Genomic DNA, 22,028 nt, shown 5'->3' with positions numbered 1-22,028 from the left:
TTTCTGCAGGGAGTATGAATGTATCTGCACAGAGGCATGGTCTCCAAGCAGAGACCCCATGGTTTAAGCCCTGTGTTGGCAAAAGTATCTCCTTCTGGAAAAAGTAGCATATAAATAAATATATAGTAGTAGTTGTTGTTGTCAAAATTGAATATACACAAACTACAATCTATCTAAATTTCAGTCAAAATGTGATTACATTTAAGGAATTGTTAGCGCATGTAGCTACATCCGGGCCACATTATACGTATATACGTATAGGTATAATTATATCCGGCCCGCGAGCTCATTTCAAATAGATCTATTATTATTGTTACTAATGGCCCGCCAATATGAAGCGCCGATAACACACAAACTACAGGTCCCATAATGCAGCGCAACTGCCGCCTTGCCTTACTATTGGCTACCTGGGAACATTCCCGCGTCAGTCAAATCGAGCTCTGTTGCCGTATACGACCGAGGCTGTTGATTTTGTCGGCCTAGCTTGCTCTTTTGTGATTATTTTCACCACAAAAACAACGCCTCTTCTTGAGCAATTAGCGCACTGCTCCCTCCTGTCGGAAAGCGGTCACGACACGTCCATCTGTGCCGCCCCGGGCTGGAAAGGGTGATGTCACGGAGTGGGAAAACCGCAGTGCATTGTGGTCTTTGCGGGCAACTGAAAAGTGTGTTTATGGCGACTGCGTGAGTGATGCTGCTCTTGTGTTCTGTTGTTTTGTTTCAACACGTTAAAACATGACGCAAACGTGCTGTGTCGTTAACTGACACAATCGTTCACATGATCGCTTCGGTAAAAACAAACGATGGGCTGAGTTTTTTTCCTCATTTCCTACGTGCACGCAAACCCGAGGACGTCGGATCTGTGAGCTAACGAGGAGACGCCGAATGGCCTGGAGAGCAGCCGTGAGACAACCTAACATCACTTTCAGCACAGTCACCCGGCACATGTTGGTGTGTTCACGGCATTTTCACACTGGTGTTGGTGGTGTTTTTCTGAAAATAAAATGAATGGCTGCTTATTTCTGTTTATCCTTAACATGTCATTGATATGTCAGGCACAGGAAAATCTCCTCGTCTGCTACTTGCTCATATGGCGACAAACACCAGGCCTGCACTTTACAAAGAAAGTTAATAAAACTATGCCTGGTGGTGATAATAAATGTTGTAGTTCACTAGCAATATTTGAAACTATATTACAACTACTTTAATTGGGCCATAAGAAGTCCTCTGTGCGATCATGCCATTTATTTTCTCAAGCAATAATTTTTAATTATATATATATATGTATTTATTTTATTTGTTTTGGAATGATATTCCTGTCTGTTTTTTATTCTGTATGTTTAAAAATGTGATCAAAGTGTTCACTTTAGATCGGCCCCCTGTGCAACTGAGTTTGATATCGCTGATCTAAATTAAGCTATCTGATAATTTAAACAAAAAAGGAAACCTCCTTCATTTTTAAGCCTTTTTAAGCCCTTCATTTTATAGCTTTTCATCGTATGGTCATATTATCAGGAAGAGCAATGCAGGTGAATGTAGGGCGTTAAATATGGGAAAACCTTTGGTTTAGAAAATTTGAAAACTGCAACATCAGAGGGACTTCACCGTGGTGAACTTCCGCATCAAGATGGTGCTCAGTCCGGTTTTACTTTCCCGTCAGGACAAGAAAATTAACTGCTGCGAATTTCTCGTTGATTTTAGAGTCGACTGAATGGTTAAAATAACCTGGCAGAGCAGGGCCTTTTTAAGGCAAGATCAACAACAGATCGGTTAATCAGAATTTTTCTATAATCCATCGAGCTGAAATCAGCTTCTGTTAGACTAGTTCCCTTATAAAAACACGCCGCACTTGCCTCTTAATTTTAATAATAAATATCTGTATTAACAGATTGTGTTTTACTTACGCGTTCAAAACTACAGTTTCTCGCCATCTGAGAGAGAAGAACCGAAACAGAATTTAAGGTAAAACCGGAAGTTTGGAGAAGTGAACACTCTCACTTCGAACCGATCTCCGTTCTTCTCTCCGCCTGTTTGTAAACATGCGTCAAAACCACGTGATCCTGTTGACGCCTTTAGGAGCGATGTCCAATCGGGAAACGGGGGTGTGTGGGGGTGGGCGTGGCTCATTTGTGTTGCTGTGAAAATGTCGATGGTCAAGCTTTATAATCAGTGCAGGGGGGGACCCACTCTGGCTTTGGTAATAACTGGTTAATAGGAGCTAACAGCAGGTTATGAAGTAGCAATAGTAAAAAGACCGGACGTGTTGCGAAAGAGGCGCTGCTGGTAAGTCATTTCCCCCTCAGAGAGCAGCTGTTTATTTACTTCCAGTGGCTGCTCCGGTGAATCATATACATGGATATAGGTTACAGTGTGCGGCAGGCCGGTTTGGTAACGCTTAGTAACGTGTTACATTATATTTTCTTGTTTGACGTTTCTATGATGTTGCAGTTTTGGATGCTTTAATTTGATTAAAATATTTCACTGTTATAAACTTGTTAAAAGGTATGCTCTTATGACCGGCCAATAAGAATTAGCACACGCCCGTGGTTTGATTGTTACGATGTAGTGCGCAATGACCAGCGTTACCCGGAAATAAGCAAGGTATTTGCTCTCAGCTGTTTCCTTATAAAAGATGTCTGTGCGTGTCTGGTGCTCATTCTCATCTCCGGAGCCAGTGAGGGGCAGGGTGGATGGAGGGATGTGCTGGATGCTTGCTGCAGGAGGATGTTGCGCACTTCCATTTACCTCAGAAGTGCAGAAGTGAGTGGTCCGTGCATCCATGCGGTGCTGCGTAATGAATTCATTTGTGAGGCAGATGCTGTAATTGTATGAGTATGTTGAAGAATTTTGTTTATTATAACAAATGCAGACATGAATATAACTGATTTAGCTCGTGATGTCCCTTAATGTCAAAATTATAAGTGACAGGAGACCACGTTTAATTTAAAGTTACAGAGAAGAAGGAATTACTTTCTTATACTTTCCACATTCTTAAGGAAAAATACGTGATTCTGTAACTTTTCAAGAGATTTATGTTATAGGCTGCTATCTTTGAATGGTGTTACCTGTACACCTGTCACAGTGTGTAATACTGTGTGTAGTAGTATTTCCATTTAAGCATATGATATTTAAATTATAACACGTTGAAAGTAAAATGTAAAAATAAGTTAGCACTTCATTTAAAAGTCTGATGTATACAGGCCTTAAATTAAAATTATGTAAGGTTGTTTTTCCCATTATCCAGTTGCAGAAATAGACTTACTTTAACGAGCTCATTTAAATACAAATTGTTTATTTCTTCTTTAGGCTCGTTTTTGTTGTTTGTAAACGTGTGGTGCGTTCGCTTGCTGTGCCAGTGCCTTGACTCAGCTTCACGATCCAGAGGTTTCTATGTCATACGCACTTTTTATTCCTGATGTAAACAAACCTCAAAAAACAGTACTCTCACTCGACAGTAGATGGCGTATTTCTGCAGGTTTCGGGCTTGTACTGAACCACAAGTTAACAAGAATCAAGCAGTGAGTCAGATATTATTATATCGTAGTATTGATGCAAGGAAACAGAGTGAGGGTAAAACAGCAGTTTGCACATCTAAATGAAAGCTGCTCATTGTGTGCGTTTATTTATTTTATGCCTCTGAATTGCCGGCACATCCATTTGTTGTGCTTTGGCATCTCCCGACGTCAGATCTCCACTGACTACAGTCAGGTGACTAATTGATTTGCTGACTGTGTCAGCGGCACAGTAAGAGAAAATGTTCTTCAAAGGTGTCATAGCATGGGCTCTGAGGAAATAAATAGCCAACGCAGGAGGCTAAACAACAAAATAAACTTTCAAAATTGAAACTGTTTGTATTCCAGATGAATATTGCTATTCCTCTTTTTGCAGAGGAGAATTAGGTATCACCTTCAACTCTTTGCAAAAGGTAAGAGCCTGTGCATTCAACAGCAAACACGGGCAGCAACATCTAGGACGGATGTCACAACAGTGCAGCAGCTCACTATTTATATCCATTACTGTCGAAAAGTCATATGTGATTGACAGATGGCCAGCTGAATATATTTACATAATTTAAGTGCAGGGTGTGTCCAGTGGTCAGCAGTCATAATCAAAATTATAGAAGTTTACAGTTGCATAGCATTAAAATCGATGACTTTGTCCAACACCGTGAGTCCAGAAGCTGCTGAGCTGGGGAGTTAACGTTTAAATTCACTCTCTTGTATGTTTGACGTGTCTCAAAATAACGCCTGGAATTTTCTCAGGACGTGCCGAGGATAATGGTGCCCAGAATACCAGCCTGATGTCCCGAGGGAGAGCCTTTTCTTCTCAGTGGTACCGCAAGCCAGGTAATACAATAAAAAAGATTACACTAATTAATTTCCATAAAACAGATGCCTGAATGCCTAAATGTATGCGTGGGTGCATTCGGGAGCTATGCCTATTGTTCCCAATGCAGTCAAAAACAATATCAATGGAGCTGACTGGGCACATTTCCAAGGAAGGGATTAAGGTTTAGGAAGTGGAACAGGCACGGCTGATAGATGACATGGCTAAAATTAACACACTGCCCACTGGATGAAGAACATAAATAGCAGACAGGAAGGCCCAGCACTTGGATGTATCTTTAAAGCGATAGCTTGTCTATGTCAGCATAAACACAAACCATTCACAGTCACAGGAAAACCTCCTCTTCTCATCAGAAAAAATAGACTGCAGTGTGTTGGGAAAAGGAAAAAGTTAAGATGGAATATCTGTAATAACTGGGTATGGATATGACATAACCCCAATGTGCATATCAGCCAATCAGCAGCATTCATTATAAGAGACACAGTAAAGGCAATGCAAGAAGTACGTTTTAAAATTTAAATCTTTTATTCAGTGTTTTTAACAGGAAATGCACCAAGCAAAGTCCTGTTCCTGTGAGTTATTGTTATCTCGCATAGGATGCACATGGAGACTGAGGACGTCTTTATCCTGAAAGAGCAGATAGACCTGAATGCTCCAATCAATACCCTCAGCATCTAGCAGTCTGCTCAGAGCAAACATGCTTTGATCCCTCAGATCCCTTACATTTCCCATATAGCTTGAGGGTGAAAGCTGATTCTTTTACCAATGCTCTCCCTTCTTGCTCCTGTAAGGTGAAGCTGTGGGCTCCGTATCCCGTGGAGTTCCCGTGGGGAATTAGGACATCACGAACTACAAGTGCTTTAGGCAAGAAAATTTACAGCCACATGAAATTCCAGATGAAAATCTAGCCTTGTAGTTGGAGGATAATGGAAAATAGACAACATCAGAATACAGGTTTGAGCTTTAATAGCTCAATCAAGCTTTTGAAATACCTGATGTAAAACTACGGAGTGTGTGAGGTCAGTGAGGACTCTGCACTGCAGCACAGAAAATATTCTCCGAGTGCGGTTTAGGCAGCTGCAGTTCCAACACTTCACTTCTAGCTAACGGTTGTGATTTTTGGAATAAACATTGTCCCGCATAGATGTGCTCTTTCAAGTTTTTAAAAACAATGAATCATTTATGAAGGCATTTGTTCAATGTGCACATTGTTATACGTCTTTATAATAAAAAGGCGTAGCGGTTAGTTGAGAAAGACACAAACTTTGCTAACCTTTTGTTAACCGAGACAAAGCTTTTATTTTAGCTTAGCAAATAAAGGGGACTTTATGCATCACAAATGCAGACAGACCTAATAGGCACAGCCTTGTTGAGAACAGACGAGCTCATAAAAGAGACAGAACCGAGTTTGTTCCTCTTGCTGTGCTGATGAACACGGTTTGCAGCGTCGTAGCCAGAGATACACAAACACGAGTAGGCTAATTTGACATATTTAAGACCTTCGACTCAAAGATTTTCAGAAAGTATCTTCCATTGGACCTGCCCTTCCCCAGATGGATGCTAGTAGTGAAAATTCATTCATGTTATTATTCCTCATTTTAAATTCATTCATCCTAGGTTGTACTCAGTAATGATTGCATATGACAAATAAAGAGTCTTTTTCAAATGAGATTGTTTCAGTGACAGGATTATTTTTGAGGTTTTGCACTCTAAAAAAAATGTTTTCTGCCTTTATCTTCCCACAGCTCCATCGGCTCATTTACACGACAAACGAAGACTCATCTGATCAAGGTAAGTGAACTCTATCAGATTAAACTACAAAGACCCAAATTCTTAAAATAAACTCTGCTAATGTTTGACTGAACCACAACAGACTTTTGATAAGAAGGGAACACGGTCCTTTTAAAGGAACAGCTACATCCCTACATCAACATGATACTCTCATGTATTAGTTTTTTAATCTTTTAATTTTACAGGATTCATGCTTGATTTAACGGTCTTATTTTAAATGGAAACAGTCGACGAAAGGGCTCTGCATTTCCTTCAGGGCAGAGCTGTGATAATAAACATTTAGAACTGAAAGAGGAAGTACGTGGGGTAGACTATTCATGGCAAAGTGCAAGAGTGTGGCTGCAATGGTCAGTCATATTACACAATATTCTTTTACGTAAAGTCAAAACGAGAGAAAATACAGTAAATATTCCCTTTGATGCGGATTCAGATTCCCACATTAGACTGTATTTAAAAAGCCAAAAGACCATCCGAGTGCTTATGCAACTGATGCGTAAGCCGGTGATGTGCCTTTAAAACCAGTGGGTTGTCAGGTGATCGAGGAGCCTCAGTCAGCTCAGCCTCACAGCCAGGGGAGCCAGAGTGCGTCTCTCGCCGAGAGCAGAGAGGAGAGCGCCAGAGAGGAGGGCAGCGGAGAGGGAGAGAGACCCAATTATAAGGGGACGTGGGGGGAAATGGGGACACAGCAGCGTCACAGAGTGGGGCACAGGGAGCCATGGTGGTAGGGTCCCTTTAACTGCAGTCTGCTCATGCTCACTTGCCTTGTGTGGCAGCTAGCAAGTGTGTTTGTGGCTCAGCTTGATCAAGAAGTTGCGTCGTATAGCCACAACAGTGGTCTAAAAGCACAGAGAATTAAGTGCTGCGTCACACCCGGGCAGGGGAATAGCGTGATGGTGCGCGCATGTGCACAGCTGTGCGTGTGTGTGCATGCGGGTCTGCTCTCTTTCTGTGTATATGTGTCAGTTTGAAGTAGCAGTCTAATGGCAGTTTATGCTGCTGCAACAAGATGAAAATAAAAAAGAGAGCGTGTGTTTGAGAGGCAAGCAGAAAGGCAGAGCGAGGGAGATTCAGAGAGGGAGGGAGAGCAAGTCAGAGAGTGAGAGAGAGAGGTTTTGGATTAGTTGCTACGTCACTTTTTCATGTCAGGAGAAACAGAAGCTGAGATAACAGAAGCCCAGAGTCATCGAGTTTTCCACCTGAAGTCGACACAATGGTTTCGGACAACCTCGGCTTTCTCCTCCTCTTCCTCTTCCTCCTTGGTAGTTTTGATCTGATCTGCCTGTCGCTACTATATATATATGTGTGTATGTGTGTGTGTGTGTGTCTGTGCGTGCTGTGTAGTTCCTGTGAGCTGATATCGGGAGTTTCAACATGGATGCTGAAGATGTGACACAGTTTCAGGAGGTCTTGTTTTGATAGCATGGCAAGGTGTGTGTGTGTGTCGAGTGGCCAGAGATACGACAAAGGGGTTAACGAAAATAATATTCTGGAAGGTTCTTAACATCACAGCGAAGCTCAGACGGGAATGTTTTGCCGAGAATTATCGAGGTACTCGAACATCGCTTTTTTGCCACCACCACCTTAAGGAATATGGATGATTTCAATTGTGCAAAAGGGTGAATACAATCACGCGTGGTGCTATCCGAGCTGTTATAAAACAGCATTATACCTGTAATACACCATTATACGGCAGTGTGTACAGATGCAGCCAGGTGGACATTACCTCAAGCCTTCAAAGATTAGAGGATAAGTGTGTTGTTGAATTCAGCCAAGGGAGTGATCATGTTGTGTCACTACATATGGACATCTGTGTTTCTGTGTACGAACTCTTGACTGCTGGCCTACTTGCTGTGGTTAACTCTTGATGGAGTTGAAGGAAAGAGTGAGCATCGGGGTGGAGGGGATGGGAGGCAGACATGTATGAAAGCGCAGACGGGTTGGGATCCAGCTGTACGTTGGCATCAGACAACAGATCAGCTCGGTGTCTGCAGCTAGTGGCACTTTTGTCATGTGATTTGTTTTCACCCTCCAGGGCCGCTGGGATTGGGCCAAACCCTTCCCAAGACACGTTTGTTTCTGCGTAGTTAGGAGAGACAGAGATGGTGACGCAGTCATTTCTGGGCTGGACTTCTCTTCAACCCTCTCTCTATCTATCTGTTAATCTCTCACCCTCTCTCTTGGAGAAAGGGAATAACAGAAGGGGCTAAATGTCATGGCTCAGGATCAGAGAGAGAGAGACAGAAAAGGAAGACAGAGAGAGAAAGAGAAGGAGATGGAGAAAGAGAGGGGGCAAAAAGCGAGGCAAGTTGTTTACCTTGCTCTCTTGGTGACTCTGCTTTGGCTTCTCTCCAGTTCACATGCACTGGACTTCCTAAAGCTGCTGCATCACAGACCATCGTGCCAAAGCTGGGTTCTCATTGGATGGGAGGAGCTCCCTTGGCTCCGCAAGCTGTACAGCAGTGCTTTATTGGCTCAGAATAAGCAAGTAGCTGGAGTTTAGCGTATGATTGGCTAAGAGGCACCATACTCTAATACAAAGGTCTTGCAGTTACAGAAACATTTTTTCATGGGTACATGAATATTGTGTATAATTATATGGGTTGAGCTGTTAATCTGTTGTTAATTAGAAAAAGGTTAGCTGGGGATTTTTGCAAAGATGGTCAACAGTTTTTTCCTGTGTGGGTTTAGAAAGCTTGAAGGTGACAGATTTGTACAGGAACGCTGCTGTCTGTGTTTCTATTGTGAAGTGATTAATGTATGTTTACTGTCTTACTGATGCTGACATTTTCATCCATACCTGTCTCTCAAAGCAGTGGGGGAGCCTCGGGCCTCGGTAACTCATTGTTTTCCAGGTACCATTATACAGTTTCCTTTGAGGTTTCCTGAAAAGAGCTATAAAATGTGCACCAATGACAGTGCATGAGTGTAGTTCAGTGTGTTACGTTTATAAGCAGGTGTTGTTTTCTGAATGAATTTCCATGGAGGAAAAACATTTTAAACCAATTTATTTTGTTTATCTTATGGAGAATTTGACAAATTTGACTTGTTTTTTTCTTTCTTTGGATGTAATCTGCTGTGCACTCTGAATTAATTAGCTGGAATCAAAGGCTGTCTCATTTTTTCCAAGAATTCAAACCAAATTGCGCAGTCCTTTCCAGGAAACTTCCTACAAATCTACATTAATACAGAAGTTTCCTTCTAGAAAATCATAGGAAACTGTAGGACCTGTGAACGTTGCCCAGGCTTTCCCTTCACTCTGAGCTGCTGCTCAGCATCTTCTCCGTGCATGACACACTCAGATACCTGCGATGAGGGAGGGGTTTCAATCTCGGGACAAGAGAGGCCTTCTTATTCTCCTGGCTGGAAGTCCAACGTCCAAAAGATGCCATATTTCTGAGATAACGCAAGGGCGTGTGTGGCTGCCCATGGTCTGCATTGCAGCTCTTGCTTTTTCCGTCAGCGTCATTCTCGCTTTCTCTCTCCTGCTCACTCTCTTCTAAATGTGCTGATGGCTTAATGTGGTAGTAATATAAAGTATACACTCACTGCCTGTTTATTTTTCCTGAGTAGAGATGATTGTAAAGAAGAAGACAGTTCTTAGCATCAGTACTCTGCCAGTCAGCTGCTGTAGGGGGGTCATTCCTTATGAATGAGTTAACACCACAGTTTGTGTAGAAAACACACGAGCACAAGGCGAAATCGTGACACACAGTCTGAGATCAAAGTACGTTATTCCAGCTTTATGTGGATTTTTTTAAACAGCTGTGTTTTGAGTATTAGTATTTTGTAAAGTACAACTGTAAGCTACCAAATCGCATATCAGGCATGTTTTGATGCAGTTTACCCACACAATGATATTCCTGTTTCTCTCTAAATAAGGACCATTGTGAACATATTCGCAGGTTTCCCCAGGGTGCTTCGCGGTTCCTTCCTGATCCTGTCGTTGACCGCTCTCCGAAGGCCTCCTGTCCCTTTAAATCTTTTATAGGCATTACACAACAGGTCCAGTGGCACACAAGCAACAAACAACCCGAAAAAGAAAACTGACAGGGTTGGGTTGAGCCAGCCAGGAGAAGGAACCAGACACCTACGGACAGACAGGCCCTCTGATCAGAGTCGTCACTGTGGCTTCAGTGTCAACACACACACACACACAAAAACAGCCCCAGCAAAGAAAAAAAAAAATACCTAAGATAATAAAAAAATACTTAAATCTGGCCCATCTGAGGCCTGATAAGGACTTGTAAAGGCTGTGGGGATTACTGTGAAAATCAGAGTGAATTGCGTCTGATGTTTGATGTTGAGACATGAAGACATTACAGCAGACTGTGTGTGGGTGTGTGTTGTTGAGGGACAGGGGAGTTTGAGGCTAGACAGTGAATTAGCAGTAGTGCTTTCACCTGCCTGCAAAGACTAAAACCAGCAGGGCGGGGGGGGGTTATTGCCACGATTGGTTAGTTTTGTACTTTGTTGAAGCACTTGGCAACAAGTTAGTGAACTGGCCACTACCTGTCCTCGCCCCACCCTCTCAGTGTATTGTGCCTGTGTGTCTGCGCCATGGCTCTCATTGCCAGCGATTGACTGCCACTTCCTTGCTTTTTCCCCATAGTAACTGGAGAGCAACGGGCTACCGTCCTCGCAATTCTGCCGAGTAACAGAGGAATCACCGAGGTGCGTGCGCATAGAGGTGCAGGTGAGCCTGAATGTGATAGACGTACAGTGGCAGCGTTTTGTGTGTCCGTTCTTGTTTGGGCCTTCACACATCCGCGAAGCTTGGATCAAGTATCAGATCAGTGGTGTGGGCGTGTTCGAGAGAAACAGACTGAGAGAGATGTTCTGGTGCTTTCTCTGTGGTTTTCTATCACGTCTCTCTCCCGTATTCTGCTTTTCTCCTGGCCGCTTTCTGGCATGTAACACGGCAGTGAATCAAACTTCTTCAGGGCACGAGCGTGAACCTAAACCATCCCACGGTGCATTTCCTTTGAGGTTTAAGAGAGTCTTCAGGATGCTTCTGTGGAATGTCATCTTGGCCCAGTCAGAAACGAGGTGCCTTTTCCTAATTCATCGACAAACATCGGTGTAATGGAGCCCAATGAGCCATTGCATAATACAACTTTCCCAACTGAAAGAAGGAACCACTGTAACAGTCTTATGTGATTAAATGCCTTGCATATTTGTGTCATAGTATTGTGGGTGTTTAGTTGATGCATAATTCATATCTGTAGACAGAACAAGTGATGGATGAATTCTACATTTCTTACATTTAGTTACGTTAAACACTTTTCTACAAGAGATGTCTTTGTCTCTGTTTTGCCAAGCAAATGGTGAGAAACTGTTAATAATTAACAGTAATTAGTTCAGCGTTGACACTTGATGTGCATATAACATTAGAGAATATTCTGTGTGGGTCTAGATTAAAGAGATCCTAAGACGTTTCAGCCGCTGCATCCATAACTAACTTTTCCCCCTTGAAAATATTGATTCGTCTGTAATTATCGGTGACTGTTTGACATCTACAGTATCTTTCTTTGGCTCTGAATTGATTACAGTACATGCAGAGAGCAAGTTAGGTGTGTGTCGTTTGCTGCTTCTGAACCACTTAAATATCTTTCTGAAATGTTTCCTGTTGAAACCACATCCATTGTAAATGTCTTTTTTCCTGTTTCAAACTAGCAACTAACATGACTATATACTCTGCATCAATTTATGTTATTATTAATGCTGTTGTTCTTTTTTTTTTTTAGATTTGTACAGTGTTACACCACCAAAGCGTGCCTTTTACCTGAAGTGTCCCCCCTTGGAAGCTGGTTTCAGATGGTGGCTTAGAGTATTGTCATCTATCTAGCACCATTTGAAATCAGTGTTCTTGGGGCGGGAAGTTTCTTCCATTGACCAGCAACAAGCAGCTAGGAGGTGTCACGAGCTGTCCAGAGAGAGCATCACTCCCTCTCCCTCGCTGAGCAGAACCCACCAGTCTACAGCGATGTTTTGACAGCTCAAGCTCTTTGTCCTCAATCCAAGGTTGACCGATTTCTTTTGGTGTTCAGAGTCTGCTTTTGTTTCTAGCACCATTTGAAATCGGTTACAATGAAGGACAGATCTCATCTTACCTTGAAGAGGATTTGCAACTAAGCTGTGCTCTTTATTTTACTGGCTGTGGATCAACTGTCATGAAATTTTGTCTTATCTCCAACCCAGATCTCTCATTGGTATCTGGATTGATGTTTGTTTATGCCCAGACACACCATTACGGTTGCAGTTTAGATACACTATAGATACTTTATTGATCCCAAGGGAAATTCAAGATATAAGATACATAAGCACTCAGGTCTACATTGTCTGTTTTTATTTCATCAATTGATTACAAAAGGGTAGTGCCAGTGTAGAAGCAGTTTTAACTGACCTCCAAACAATGTAAATATTTTAATGAGATGTTTTGATACAAATTTTAGATCAATAAATAAAGAAAAAAAAAAACAACCAAGTACAAAATCTTCAGAGATCACAGTCTATACACCTTTATGTAACAACAGACACAGTAGTACTGTAACACTTGAAGTGTTCCTCCTCCTCCTCTGGTGTAAAACTAAAAGTGACACTCTGGGAAAGAAACATTAGAAAGCAAATAATTTGCAGGAAGAAAAAAAAAAACAAACCTTTCTTTGATAAGAAAGAAAAACAATGTGTCATCGTTGAACACTTTAAGCTAATGATATAGCATGAACACATAGCTAAGGTGGGCCCGCAATCAAGCTTCCATTAACTAACCCCAACAAACGGGGTTAAATAGTATGCAATTCACAGGCAAACACATATGTGACACACACAACAAGCCAACATATTTGGCTTTCTGCATTAAGGCATATGGAACAAGCCTTTTTCTCAGGCACTGTGCAGAAGACCTGACAGTCAATCTTTAGAATGGAGGACTGGTTTACTGGTTGCAGGAGCCAGTTGTATTTAAGGTGAACTATGAAAACATTCTTTATTTGATTCTTGATTCTGATTATTTTAAGCTATCTGTGTAATTAAGTTACATTGGTCAAGTTGAGCGGTGCTCTGAACTCTAGTGCAAGTTTAAAATCAATGTAAAGCCTCTCTGATGAACATGAACTCTCATTCCTCCTTAATTACTGTATAGACAGTGTTGCATTATTGTAAAGGAAACACATCCCAAATACTGCTGATTTAACTGAATTGTGCAGAATGTAATGAGTGGCTTGTCAAAGGTGGAAATTATCGTCATCCAATTGGAGGGACCACTTACTGCATAAGCTAAGGAATGAGCTCAATCTTCTGAGGTTTTGGAATCCCACATTGATGTTAAGAAACGTTTTCAGGAGGCTTCCCGAGTCCGTGCTGTTCGCATGCGTGGCACATTTACATTCGTCGACCAGGGCAGCGGCATCCCTCTTCTCATCCAGACGTTTTCACACGAAGTAAAGTTGCGCCAATGTGACTGCCACACTTACTACAGAGACAATAAAAGCAGCAAAGGAAAATAATTAAACATTTTTAGACAATACAAAAATCTGTACTGCGCTGTGGAAGAGAAAAAAAAAAAGGATAAGGATATTAAAGGTCCAGTGTGTAGGATTTAGAGGATCTATTGGCAGATATTCAATATAAAATTCCTAATTATCTATTCATATAATCACCTGAGACAAAGAACTGTTGTGTTTTCACCATTTTGAACCACCACTTTTCAACGGTAGCCCAGAATGGGGAAATCAAACTTTAGCTCTTAGGAGGGCACTTTGTGACTTTTTCTTCTTTTTTGCAATTCTTATGGTCACTGTTGTATCGTCTACACTCATGGAAAAGAAAAGCAAGGCGAGGGGTATTCAGATGGCTGCAATCCGCAACTAAATCCTACACACTGGACCTTTGAGAGCCGAGTAGCAGTTGTCCGACAGGTTATTTAGTAGCCTGGAATAATATGGAAGAAGGAAGAAAATCCATCTTGAACATTAATACATCATGCAGATTCTGTATGAAATGATAATGGATGGGTGGAGAGATGGAGGGATTCTTGCATGTTATCTCTTTATCTGGCATAACTGATTTCAAGTGTGCTTAGTGGTCCATCTTCTTACCGCAAGAGCTACTTCCTCTTCAGGTTTTGTAGCCTTTAAGTCAGGTTGGTCTTTTCCAGAGCTGTAATCCAATATTTACTGGTGAACATTACGGTTTATGTATGACCAGGTAGCCAAAGAGCAAGGAGAGCTTAAGGAAGACCACACATACACCACCTTTACCCATAAATCTACACACCACCCATCAACCAAGACTGACTTATACACACACACACCAGGCCTGTCTTCATCTGTTTCAAACAGCCAAATTACCCTAATGTGTGTGTGTGTATTTGTCACTTTGATTTGCAAAATACTACCGGTTCATTTCTTTAGAACAGGAATCAACAGGTCACTACAGCATCAACAAAGACACGCAGGGCTGTCACTGCACGTGGAGCTTCTTGTTACACTGCTGTTTTGCACTAATGTTACGAGGCCTGGTGTTTCAAAATTTTAAATAATATTGTGAAAAACAACAAACAACAACCACATGGTGAGTGCTCTTCACATTTTCAGGTATAATTAAAATGTGATGAACACACACCCCTTAAGCAGAAAGAAATACACAACTATACCACCAAATGCTCTGTTGTCATATTTAATTTTGCTTCACTTATCCATTTATAATCATAAGGATGACCAGCTGTTCACGGCAGACATTACGGGGCTTAAAGGCAAATTCAGTTGCCTTTAAGGACCCAAGTGGTGAAAATTTGACACGCATTTAAGTTTAATTTTATATAAGAGGTGATGTGACTGCGTTTTTAAGACACTCTCCTATACAGTCAGTTATGCATTACACGCAACTCTACCCCAAGAGGAAACAAAAGATGTTTCCTGATAAACATTTCCAAAAAAATGGACCACAGAAGCAACCACAACTTCCTATTTTGCAGAAGGGGGGAAAAAATGATGTAAAAATCTAAAAATGTAATCAACCACAATTTCAAGCTGACTGAACTGAGCACTGTTTAGATTGGCTGTAAAATCATTTCAAAGACATCATCTACCAAACCTGAACATTTCTAGTCACTAATCTAAATGTTATTTGCAATAATGAGAATGTTGCCAGTAGGTCTCAACCTTTTGTCTCTCCCTTGAGACTATATGTATCACAAGCGTGAATGAATACAGCATGTGACATCTACAACAACAGAATAGCAGATGATAAACACAGCCAAATCTTTAAAAAAACTGCATGGTTCATCTACAACCCTGATTCCAAAAAAGTTGGCTCACTGTGTAAAACAGTGCAGGTCAAGTGCTTTACTTTGTGCTGCACAAAGTAAACCTCGCCCTATGCTTCCTTGGAAATCAAAAACAACCTTTTCATGCCCAGTCATGATACTCTAACCAGTAAACATGTTCACCTGTGGAATGATCCAAACAGGTGTTCAGGCATTCCACAACTCCTGCCCCAACTAACAAATTCAAATTCAAAATGTACACACATTTACAAAAACCAATGAAGTTGATGAGGTAAAACATTAAATATTTTTACCTCAAATAATATTGTTTTTGTACCGTTTTCTGTTTAGTATATGTCAAAAAGGATTTGCAAATTATCACATGCTGTTTTAGTTGAGATTTACACCATGTCCAAGCTTTTTTTGGAGTCTGGGTTACATGTTGTATTTTGCTGACCTCCATATCTGAATGTGTCGGTCAACAAGCCACCATTGACACTTGGGGCAGAAGCTTTTCTACTGAGCGACCTACAGCTCTGTGCAGGAGAGTGCTTTGAGGGCTTATTACACCACCTTATGACAACGTTGACATCGTGGTAGGGAAAAAGCCTTACAAAAGCACACAAGAACACAACTTCAACATGCAAACACTTAGTGACATTTGACAGATAAAAAGCTCGAACGGTTTGGACATACTGGCTAAATGCACAACAGTGAGACACAAAGAAAAGGTTGAAAAAGACATGACAAGCATCAAGCAATGCCATTAACATTTAAAGCCATTTCAAGGGTTAGTCAGCATAGTCAAATAAAACATTTTACCCTTGTTTTTTCTTCTTGCATATGCAGAGTCCACATAATATCACCAACAATACAGCTTTGATGAGAATGGGATGGGAGAGGTTTGAAAGTGTTATTACAAAAAAAAAGATGAATGGCCACAAGTCCATCAAATGGAGTGCCACGTATATGTCTGACACCATCCTGATATGAAAACTGATAAACCCCTCCAAAACATTTTTACTTTTATGAAATTACTGCATCAAAACTGCTCTAGTTGTCAGAATAGCAATTCATGCACTAAATGACACACGGACATACATTTCCCCATATAAATGTATAGGTAATGTAAATATCTTATATTTTTTGTATTTTATTTTATATTTGATCTTAATTTATATTTTGTTTTTTATATTTTTATATTTTCTATTGGTCGGGAAATTGCAATGCCTGCAAGTAAAAAGAATTCCCCCAGTATTAATAATATTATTTATTATATATAATATAATATTATTAATATTATTATAATATTAATATTCTGATTCTGAAGCACAAAGGACACATCACAGCAAAGTGACATGAACACATGAACGTGTCTCTGATGGCTGAATGTGTCAGTTCAATCAGAGCGACGGAGCCATGCTGCCCTTCTGAGCTCATCGTGATCTCATTTGGTTCAGAATAACCTCTTTACATTCCTGATCAAGTATTCAAGGATGAAGTTCAAGCTTACCTAGAATAACGCCCAAGCATATTCCTATGATAGTGCCATTCCCTGAAAAATAATAAGTAAGGACAAGGAATTGTGTCAAACGGTGCCTTTGATTTGATGAACCACACTGCCCTGTTAAACACATTGTCTCAGTGGAAATGAAAACACAGTGGATACAACTATCTACCATTTTCTGCACAGTCTACTGGAAAACTATTTAGGAAGGTACAAATACAAAGATGGAAATATCATTATACAGTACTTCATCACATTCATTCATCAGTCCCGGTAATTGATTTGAACAGATAACACATATCACCGGCCGTAATATCTTACTCCACAGGTTTCAACGTCAAGGTATTGTTTATTGTGCACTTACCCAGTTGGACACGTGGATTTAAATCTACTTCCAGGAAGTCATTTTTTAATTTGCCCTAAATACAACTGTTATATTTTTAGTCCTTATCAAATAACAACAATACTAAAATTCACCATCATATTGTATCCGCTTTGCCCTCAAATTGCGCACGTGCAAATCTCAGCATTGTGGTGAAAAAAGCAAGATGGCTGACTCCTTAGGTACTTCAATTATCAGCTTCATATATGATGATGTATTACATTCATGATCGGACAAGTGAGCGGCCAGATCTACTTGCATGAGGTAGCATTTTACTTGCCCCAGGAAATCGGACAATCCTAATGGTTGAGTGCTGCCTTACAGAATCCAGCGTGAGCAAAAAATAAAATCGATCGATATGTTTATACTTCCAAAATATGCCATCACAAGATTTTGGAAGTATAAACATATCGATAGATTTTATTTTTTGCTCACGCTGGATTCTGTAAGGCAGCACTCAACAATTCATTCATTCAACTGTAATTCCTCAACACAAACATAATGAGAGCGGTAAAACCAGACTATTCATTAGCTTGGATGCAGCAGAACGGTTTAAGCGTTTGGTATAAATCAGTCAAAGAAACTGTCCCATATCATTGAGTGCAGAGCTGTTACCTGTTGGTGTCACTGTGGTAGTGGTAGTGGTGGTGGTGGTGGTAGTGGTAGTTGGTGTTTCTGCAAAAACATAAAAGGGAGTAATGAAGATAGTCTTATGGACATCAGGGATATACCGAGGTCACATGTATACCAACACAACACTCATTCACTTTAATTAATGGTGCTATTGATTCATAATTAAAACTAGTTCAAATACAGTTTTTAGAATTTTAGAGAAGTGATTTTAGATAAGTTACATAAAATAAGATTTTCAGGATAAATCCATAAAAGTATTGGTCATTATATAATCAATTTCATAACATAATTCATATCTGTGAGGGGATTGGAAGCCCTAAATCAAGTCAGACTTTTCAACAGAAGGATGCTGAACCACTGCATCAATTTAATACAACTGACCAAAACAGCTGAGATTACACTGGGAGGATATCAAGAAACGCTGGAAAGAAAAACAAAAAACTAAAAAATACTTACTGGTACACTGTGTATCAGTGGACTGAAACTTTCCATTGCTCAAACATAATGCTGATTTGGATCCGATGAGTTCAAAACCTTCGTTACAGCTGTACTCTACAGCCTCATTATATTTATAAGATACTTTTTTTGGACTGAATGTACCATCCACCACTGAAGGTGGTGGACCACACGTCACCACTGTAAAATAAAAATGACATCTATTAGAACGAACAGCTAAGGGAATTTCTTTTGATGTGTGCAAGATGACTTTGAATTAATCAATTTAAGTGTAAAAACACTTACTGGTACACTGTGTATCGGTGGCCTGAAATGCTCCACTGGCCAAACACGATGTTGATTTCGAGCCGATGAGTTTAAAACCTTCGTTACAGCTGTACTCTACAACCTCGCTATAATTATAGGATGGTTTGTTTGGACTGAACGACCCATCTGCCACTGAACGTGGTGGACCACAAGTCACCACTGTAAAATATAAATGACATCTATCAGATTTTTTTTTGATGTGTGCCAGAAAGCTTAGGATCAACTTTATGGATTTATCCTGAAATTCTGAAGCTGAAGCTAATTTCACAACATAACTAAAAGATTGTTTGAGACAGCAAATAATAGCAAACTATTTTAAAATAGAGGTGCTAGAGAAACTTCCCGCCTTTGAAAGCTTAATTCAACTACCTAGCAAAAGAAAGAAAAGCTTCTACCTTTGTATACATAATATTGTGACTAAGCCAATCACATGTAAGAATTCGACATGACATCTGGATTCGTATAAAAGATTGACTTTCACTGACAGTAATTTTCATAAGACTTACTTTCACATTCTGGAATTCCAGGTGACCACTGACCATTTATGTCACATGTCAGGGTACCCGGCACCTTCATCTCATATCCAGATTTACACCGAAATGTTACTGTAGCCTTGTATCCATAAGGGGGTCGAGAACCTCCAACCCAGTCAGCATACGGAATATCAATATCTTCACACTGAACCACTGCAAGAAAAGAACATTTAAAATAGAAATTAATACATCTGTCCAAAATAACCTTTTGCAGATTATGTGAACGTATCAGACAGATTACATAAGAAAGATGTTTTGAGCATTTGGAGAAAAATTAAAATACTTACTGATACAGCTTGGAGGAGCAGGTGTAAATGTTCCATCACTTGAACATGTTAGTGACTTTGATCCACTGACTGTTAACCCTGCATCACAGCTGTACTGTACAACTTCTCCATACTCATAGAAATCAGCTGCTGGACTGAAACTACCTTTTGCAATCTGAGCTGGTGGATCACAAGTCACCACTACAAAATAAAAATGACATCTATTAAAATGGAAATACACAAAGAGTATTTATTCACTCGTGTACCTTGCATTAACATACAGAGATTACCAACCTTCACATACAGGCAACCTATCCATCCAGCCCTTGTCTCCACAAAGGATTTCACTTCTACCAACCAGCCGGTAACTAGTTAGGCAATTAAAAACATAATTTAAAAAGTCTGATTAGATTAAGATGTCTTTGATAGGGAAGCATAGGTGCTGAGATTTTTGTGATAAAATAAATTACAAATTCAAATCAAATTTTCTGAACATGAACCATCAGAGTTATCAGTTTACTAACCCAGTGTTGCAACTGATCACAATTGTATCACCAAACTCTGTCCCACGGGAGTAATCAATAGTGCCATGATCCACTTCTCCAGCAGACCCGCAGTTCTTTTCTGGGAAAAATAAATAATTTCATACAGCTTAAATTCCTCCCTTAAAAACTACTGAATAATGCACAAATGATTCACTATACATTAGCAGTTTTTTTCATGTTTCTAAGTTTCACTAGAGGGCTCCAAAATACAAAACAGAAAGTGCTAATATTCACTCTCGCATCTCAGCCTCACAGGACTCCAAGTGCCGGCAGTACATGTAATGAGTGAAGATCCTCCTGCAGAGGTGTAACCAATACTACAGGCAAAGGAAACCTGGCTCCCATCTGGGAATGTCTGTAAAAGAATGTCATTGCCCTTCAAATCCATGTTGGGTCCTGGGATAGGTTTGGAACAGTCTTGAGCTGTAATTAAAAATAAACAAAAAAGATATACACTACAAGTGAGGACAAGATAACATGAGACCAAAACACCAGCTGGTGTATAATCAAACAATGAGAAGGTCACAAGCTTATTCGTTCTGCCACTCACCTCGAACAGTTACGGCGACGCCAAGGCAGCTCAGTAGCAGGAAGTTAACGACGCCCATGACGGGATCTCGAAGGTCTGGCTAAAGTCAGTAAGATCCCTGGCAGAGACAAACCGAAATGGAAGTACAGTATGGCAATCGCGTTACTAATCTGGTTAAGACTGTTATGGCAATGTCCCACTCAAGCTAGGCCGTCTGTACCAAACACAATAAATTACAGTTTTGGTTTTAACAGAGAGCGAGTCATTCCTACACTGAACTAAAACACCAACTATTAACTAACTAGAGTTCAGATCAGGTTAAATATCCAATAAAAGAAAAACAATGACACATATTTATGCGTACTGGTCGCTGGCTGATCTTTAATATAATATGCTCCCAGGCGTGTCCGCTGCCCCCGGATAAAGAAAACATCACACCAAACTCTATTTAAAATTTGTCATTGTTTGCTACCAAACACGACAGTGCTTATGTAGCTAATCTTGCAGAGCTACTTAACAACTTGTCTGAGACAACAATTCTGACTGACAATTTCCACATGGGTTTAAAATGGAGAAATACAAAAATACCAATGTAGCAGGAAATTTTCTGTCTTTAAAGCTAGTGGGTTACGCATGTGTCACCCTCCATTTTCTTTCATCACAACACAATCTATCGTAATGCGTCAATCGCGTATACACACATTATATCTAGTTTTGGATTAAAATGATCTATGCCGGATTATCAGTAGATCCCCAGTATGGATAAATCAATTAACCTATGTTGGGCTGGTGTTGGATTTAGCTCCTATCACATACATTATTCAATCCATGAAATCGCAACAGATATGTCTGGCATGGCTGCGTTAGCTAGGTTTCGGTTAGCTAACGTAACACCATCAAAAGATAACGTAACTCTAAGCTAGTCGCGTCGTCGTTTAGTTTTGGCAGCACAGTTTGATAAAGCAACGGATCCGTTTTAAACTCACCAAGCTAACCGTGAAGGCTCACAATGGTGGCTGCTGTCTCAACAGTGGTGAACTCGGCCAGTGTGTACTCGGCCTTCTCCGTCACCTCCCTCTTGACGGCTGCGGCCTACCCGGAAATGGGTGTGGTCCTGTCGGAAACAGCGACGCCGATCTTGTCCTGAGCTGAACTTAATCTATTGTAAACCCTACCCATGAAACATGAATATAGATTACAATCATCATGAGTCATTTGACACATTTCCTAACACCACAAACACATAAGCCTACGTGTTTGACGTTTATAAATACAACATCAAGAAAAGCCGTGCGTGGCCATATTACTAATACATGGATACTACTGTGGCTACTGGGCACAGACGTTTACAAGGACTCCGCAGTCAGTGTTTTAGCAGGACCTCCGTGGAGCTGTGGGTCCATGTGCTGTCAATACAGGACACTGGACATCCTGTAGGAAACTTGATTCCTGAAACTTTCCAGAAAAA

At 40.6% G+C, this 22,028-nt stretch overlaps 1 protein-coding gene and 1 long non-coding RNA gene across 8 annotated transcripts; one reads left to right on the top strand and one right to left on the bottom strand.

Annotated features, from left to right (window-relative positions):
- Positions 1-1,835: 1,835 nt before the first annotated feature.
- On the top strand, positions 1,836-15,402 carry LOC124062874. Of its 2 annotated transcripts, none has more exons than XR_006844018.1 (5): positions 1,836-2,760; positions 4,263-4,346; positions 5,139-6,138; positions 10,748-10,831; positions 11,883-15,402. It is a non-coding gene; the product is annotated as an uncharacterized LOC124062874 (long non-coding RNA). The 2 variants fall into 2 exon arrangements; XR_006844017.1 differs by having other exon boundaries at positions 10,041-10,831.
- On the bottom strand, positions 12,470-21,704 carry LOC124062872 (C4b-binding protein alpha chain-like). 6 transcript variants are annotated; one of them, XM_046395917.1, is made up of 14 exons: positions 21,547-21,704; positions 20,582-20,678; positions 20,266-20,454; positions 20,011-20,110; positions 19,781-19,854; positions 19,508-19,687; positions 19,194-19,373; positions 18,667-18,846; positions 18,382-18,561; positions 17,908-17,967; positions 16,917-16,958; positions 16,226-16,280; positions 14,235-14,295; positions 12,470-13,609 (listed from the first exon to the last, which is right to left on the bottom strand). In XM_046395917.1, exons 2-14 carry the CDS (start codon positions 20,637-20,639, stop codon positions 13,607-13,609), a joined length of 1,362 nt encoding a protein of 453 aa, XP_046251873.1. In that variant the 5' UTR covers positions 20,640-20,678; positions 21,547-21,704; the 3' UTR covers positions 12,470-13,606. The 6 variants fall into 6 exon arrangements, with proteins under 6 accessions (XP_046251873.1, XP_046251874.1, XP_046251875.1 ...); XM_046395918.1 differs by lacking the exon at positions 14,235-14,295; XM_046395916.1 differs by lacking the exon at positions 12,470-13,609 and having other exon boundaries at positions 13,734-14,295.
- Between the last annotated feature and the right edge of the window lie 324 nt (positions 21,705-22,028).

The sequence above is a fragment of the Scatophagus argus genome, chromosome 8, assembly GCF_020382885.2.
Source record: "Scatophagus argus isolate fScaArg1 chromosome 8, fScaArg1.pri, whole genome shotgun sequence".
NCBI classification, from domain to species: Eukaryota; Metazoa; Chordata; class Actinopteri; family Scatophagidae; genus Scatophagus; species Scatophagus argus.
The sequence above is the reverse complement of the archived record's forward strand: the minus strand, read 5'-3'. Positions and strand labels throughout refer to the sequence as shown.

Coding starts and splice junctions, on each gene's coding strand:
- LOC124062872 (XM_046395916.1), bottom strand. CDS start 20,639: ATGGGCGTCGTTAACTTCCTGCTACTGAGCTGCCTTGGCGTCGCCGTA. Junction 20,111..20,265: donor TGTGAGGCTGAGATGCGAGA/GTGAATATTAGC, acceptor TATTTTTCCCAG/AAAAGAACTGCGGGTCTGCT. Junction 19,374..19,507: donor TGCTCCTCCAAGCTGTATCA/GTAAGTATTTTA, acceptor CTTTTCTTGCAG/TGGTTCAGTGTGAAGATATT.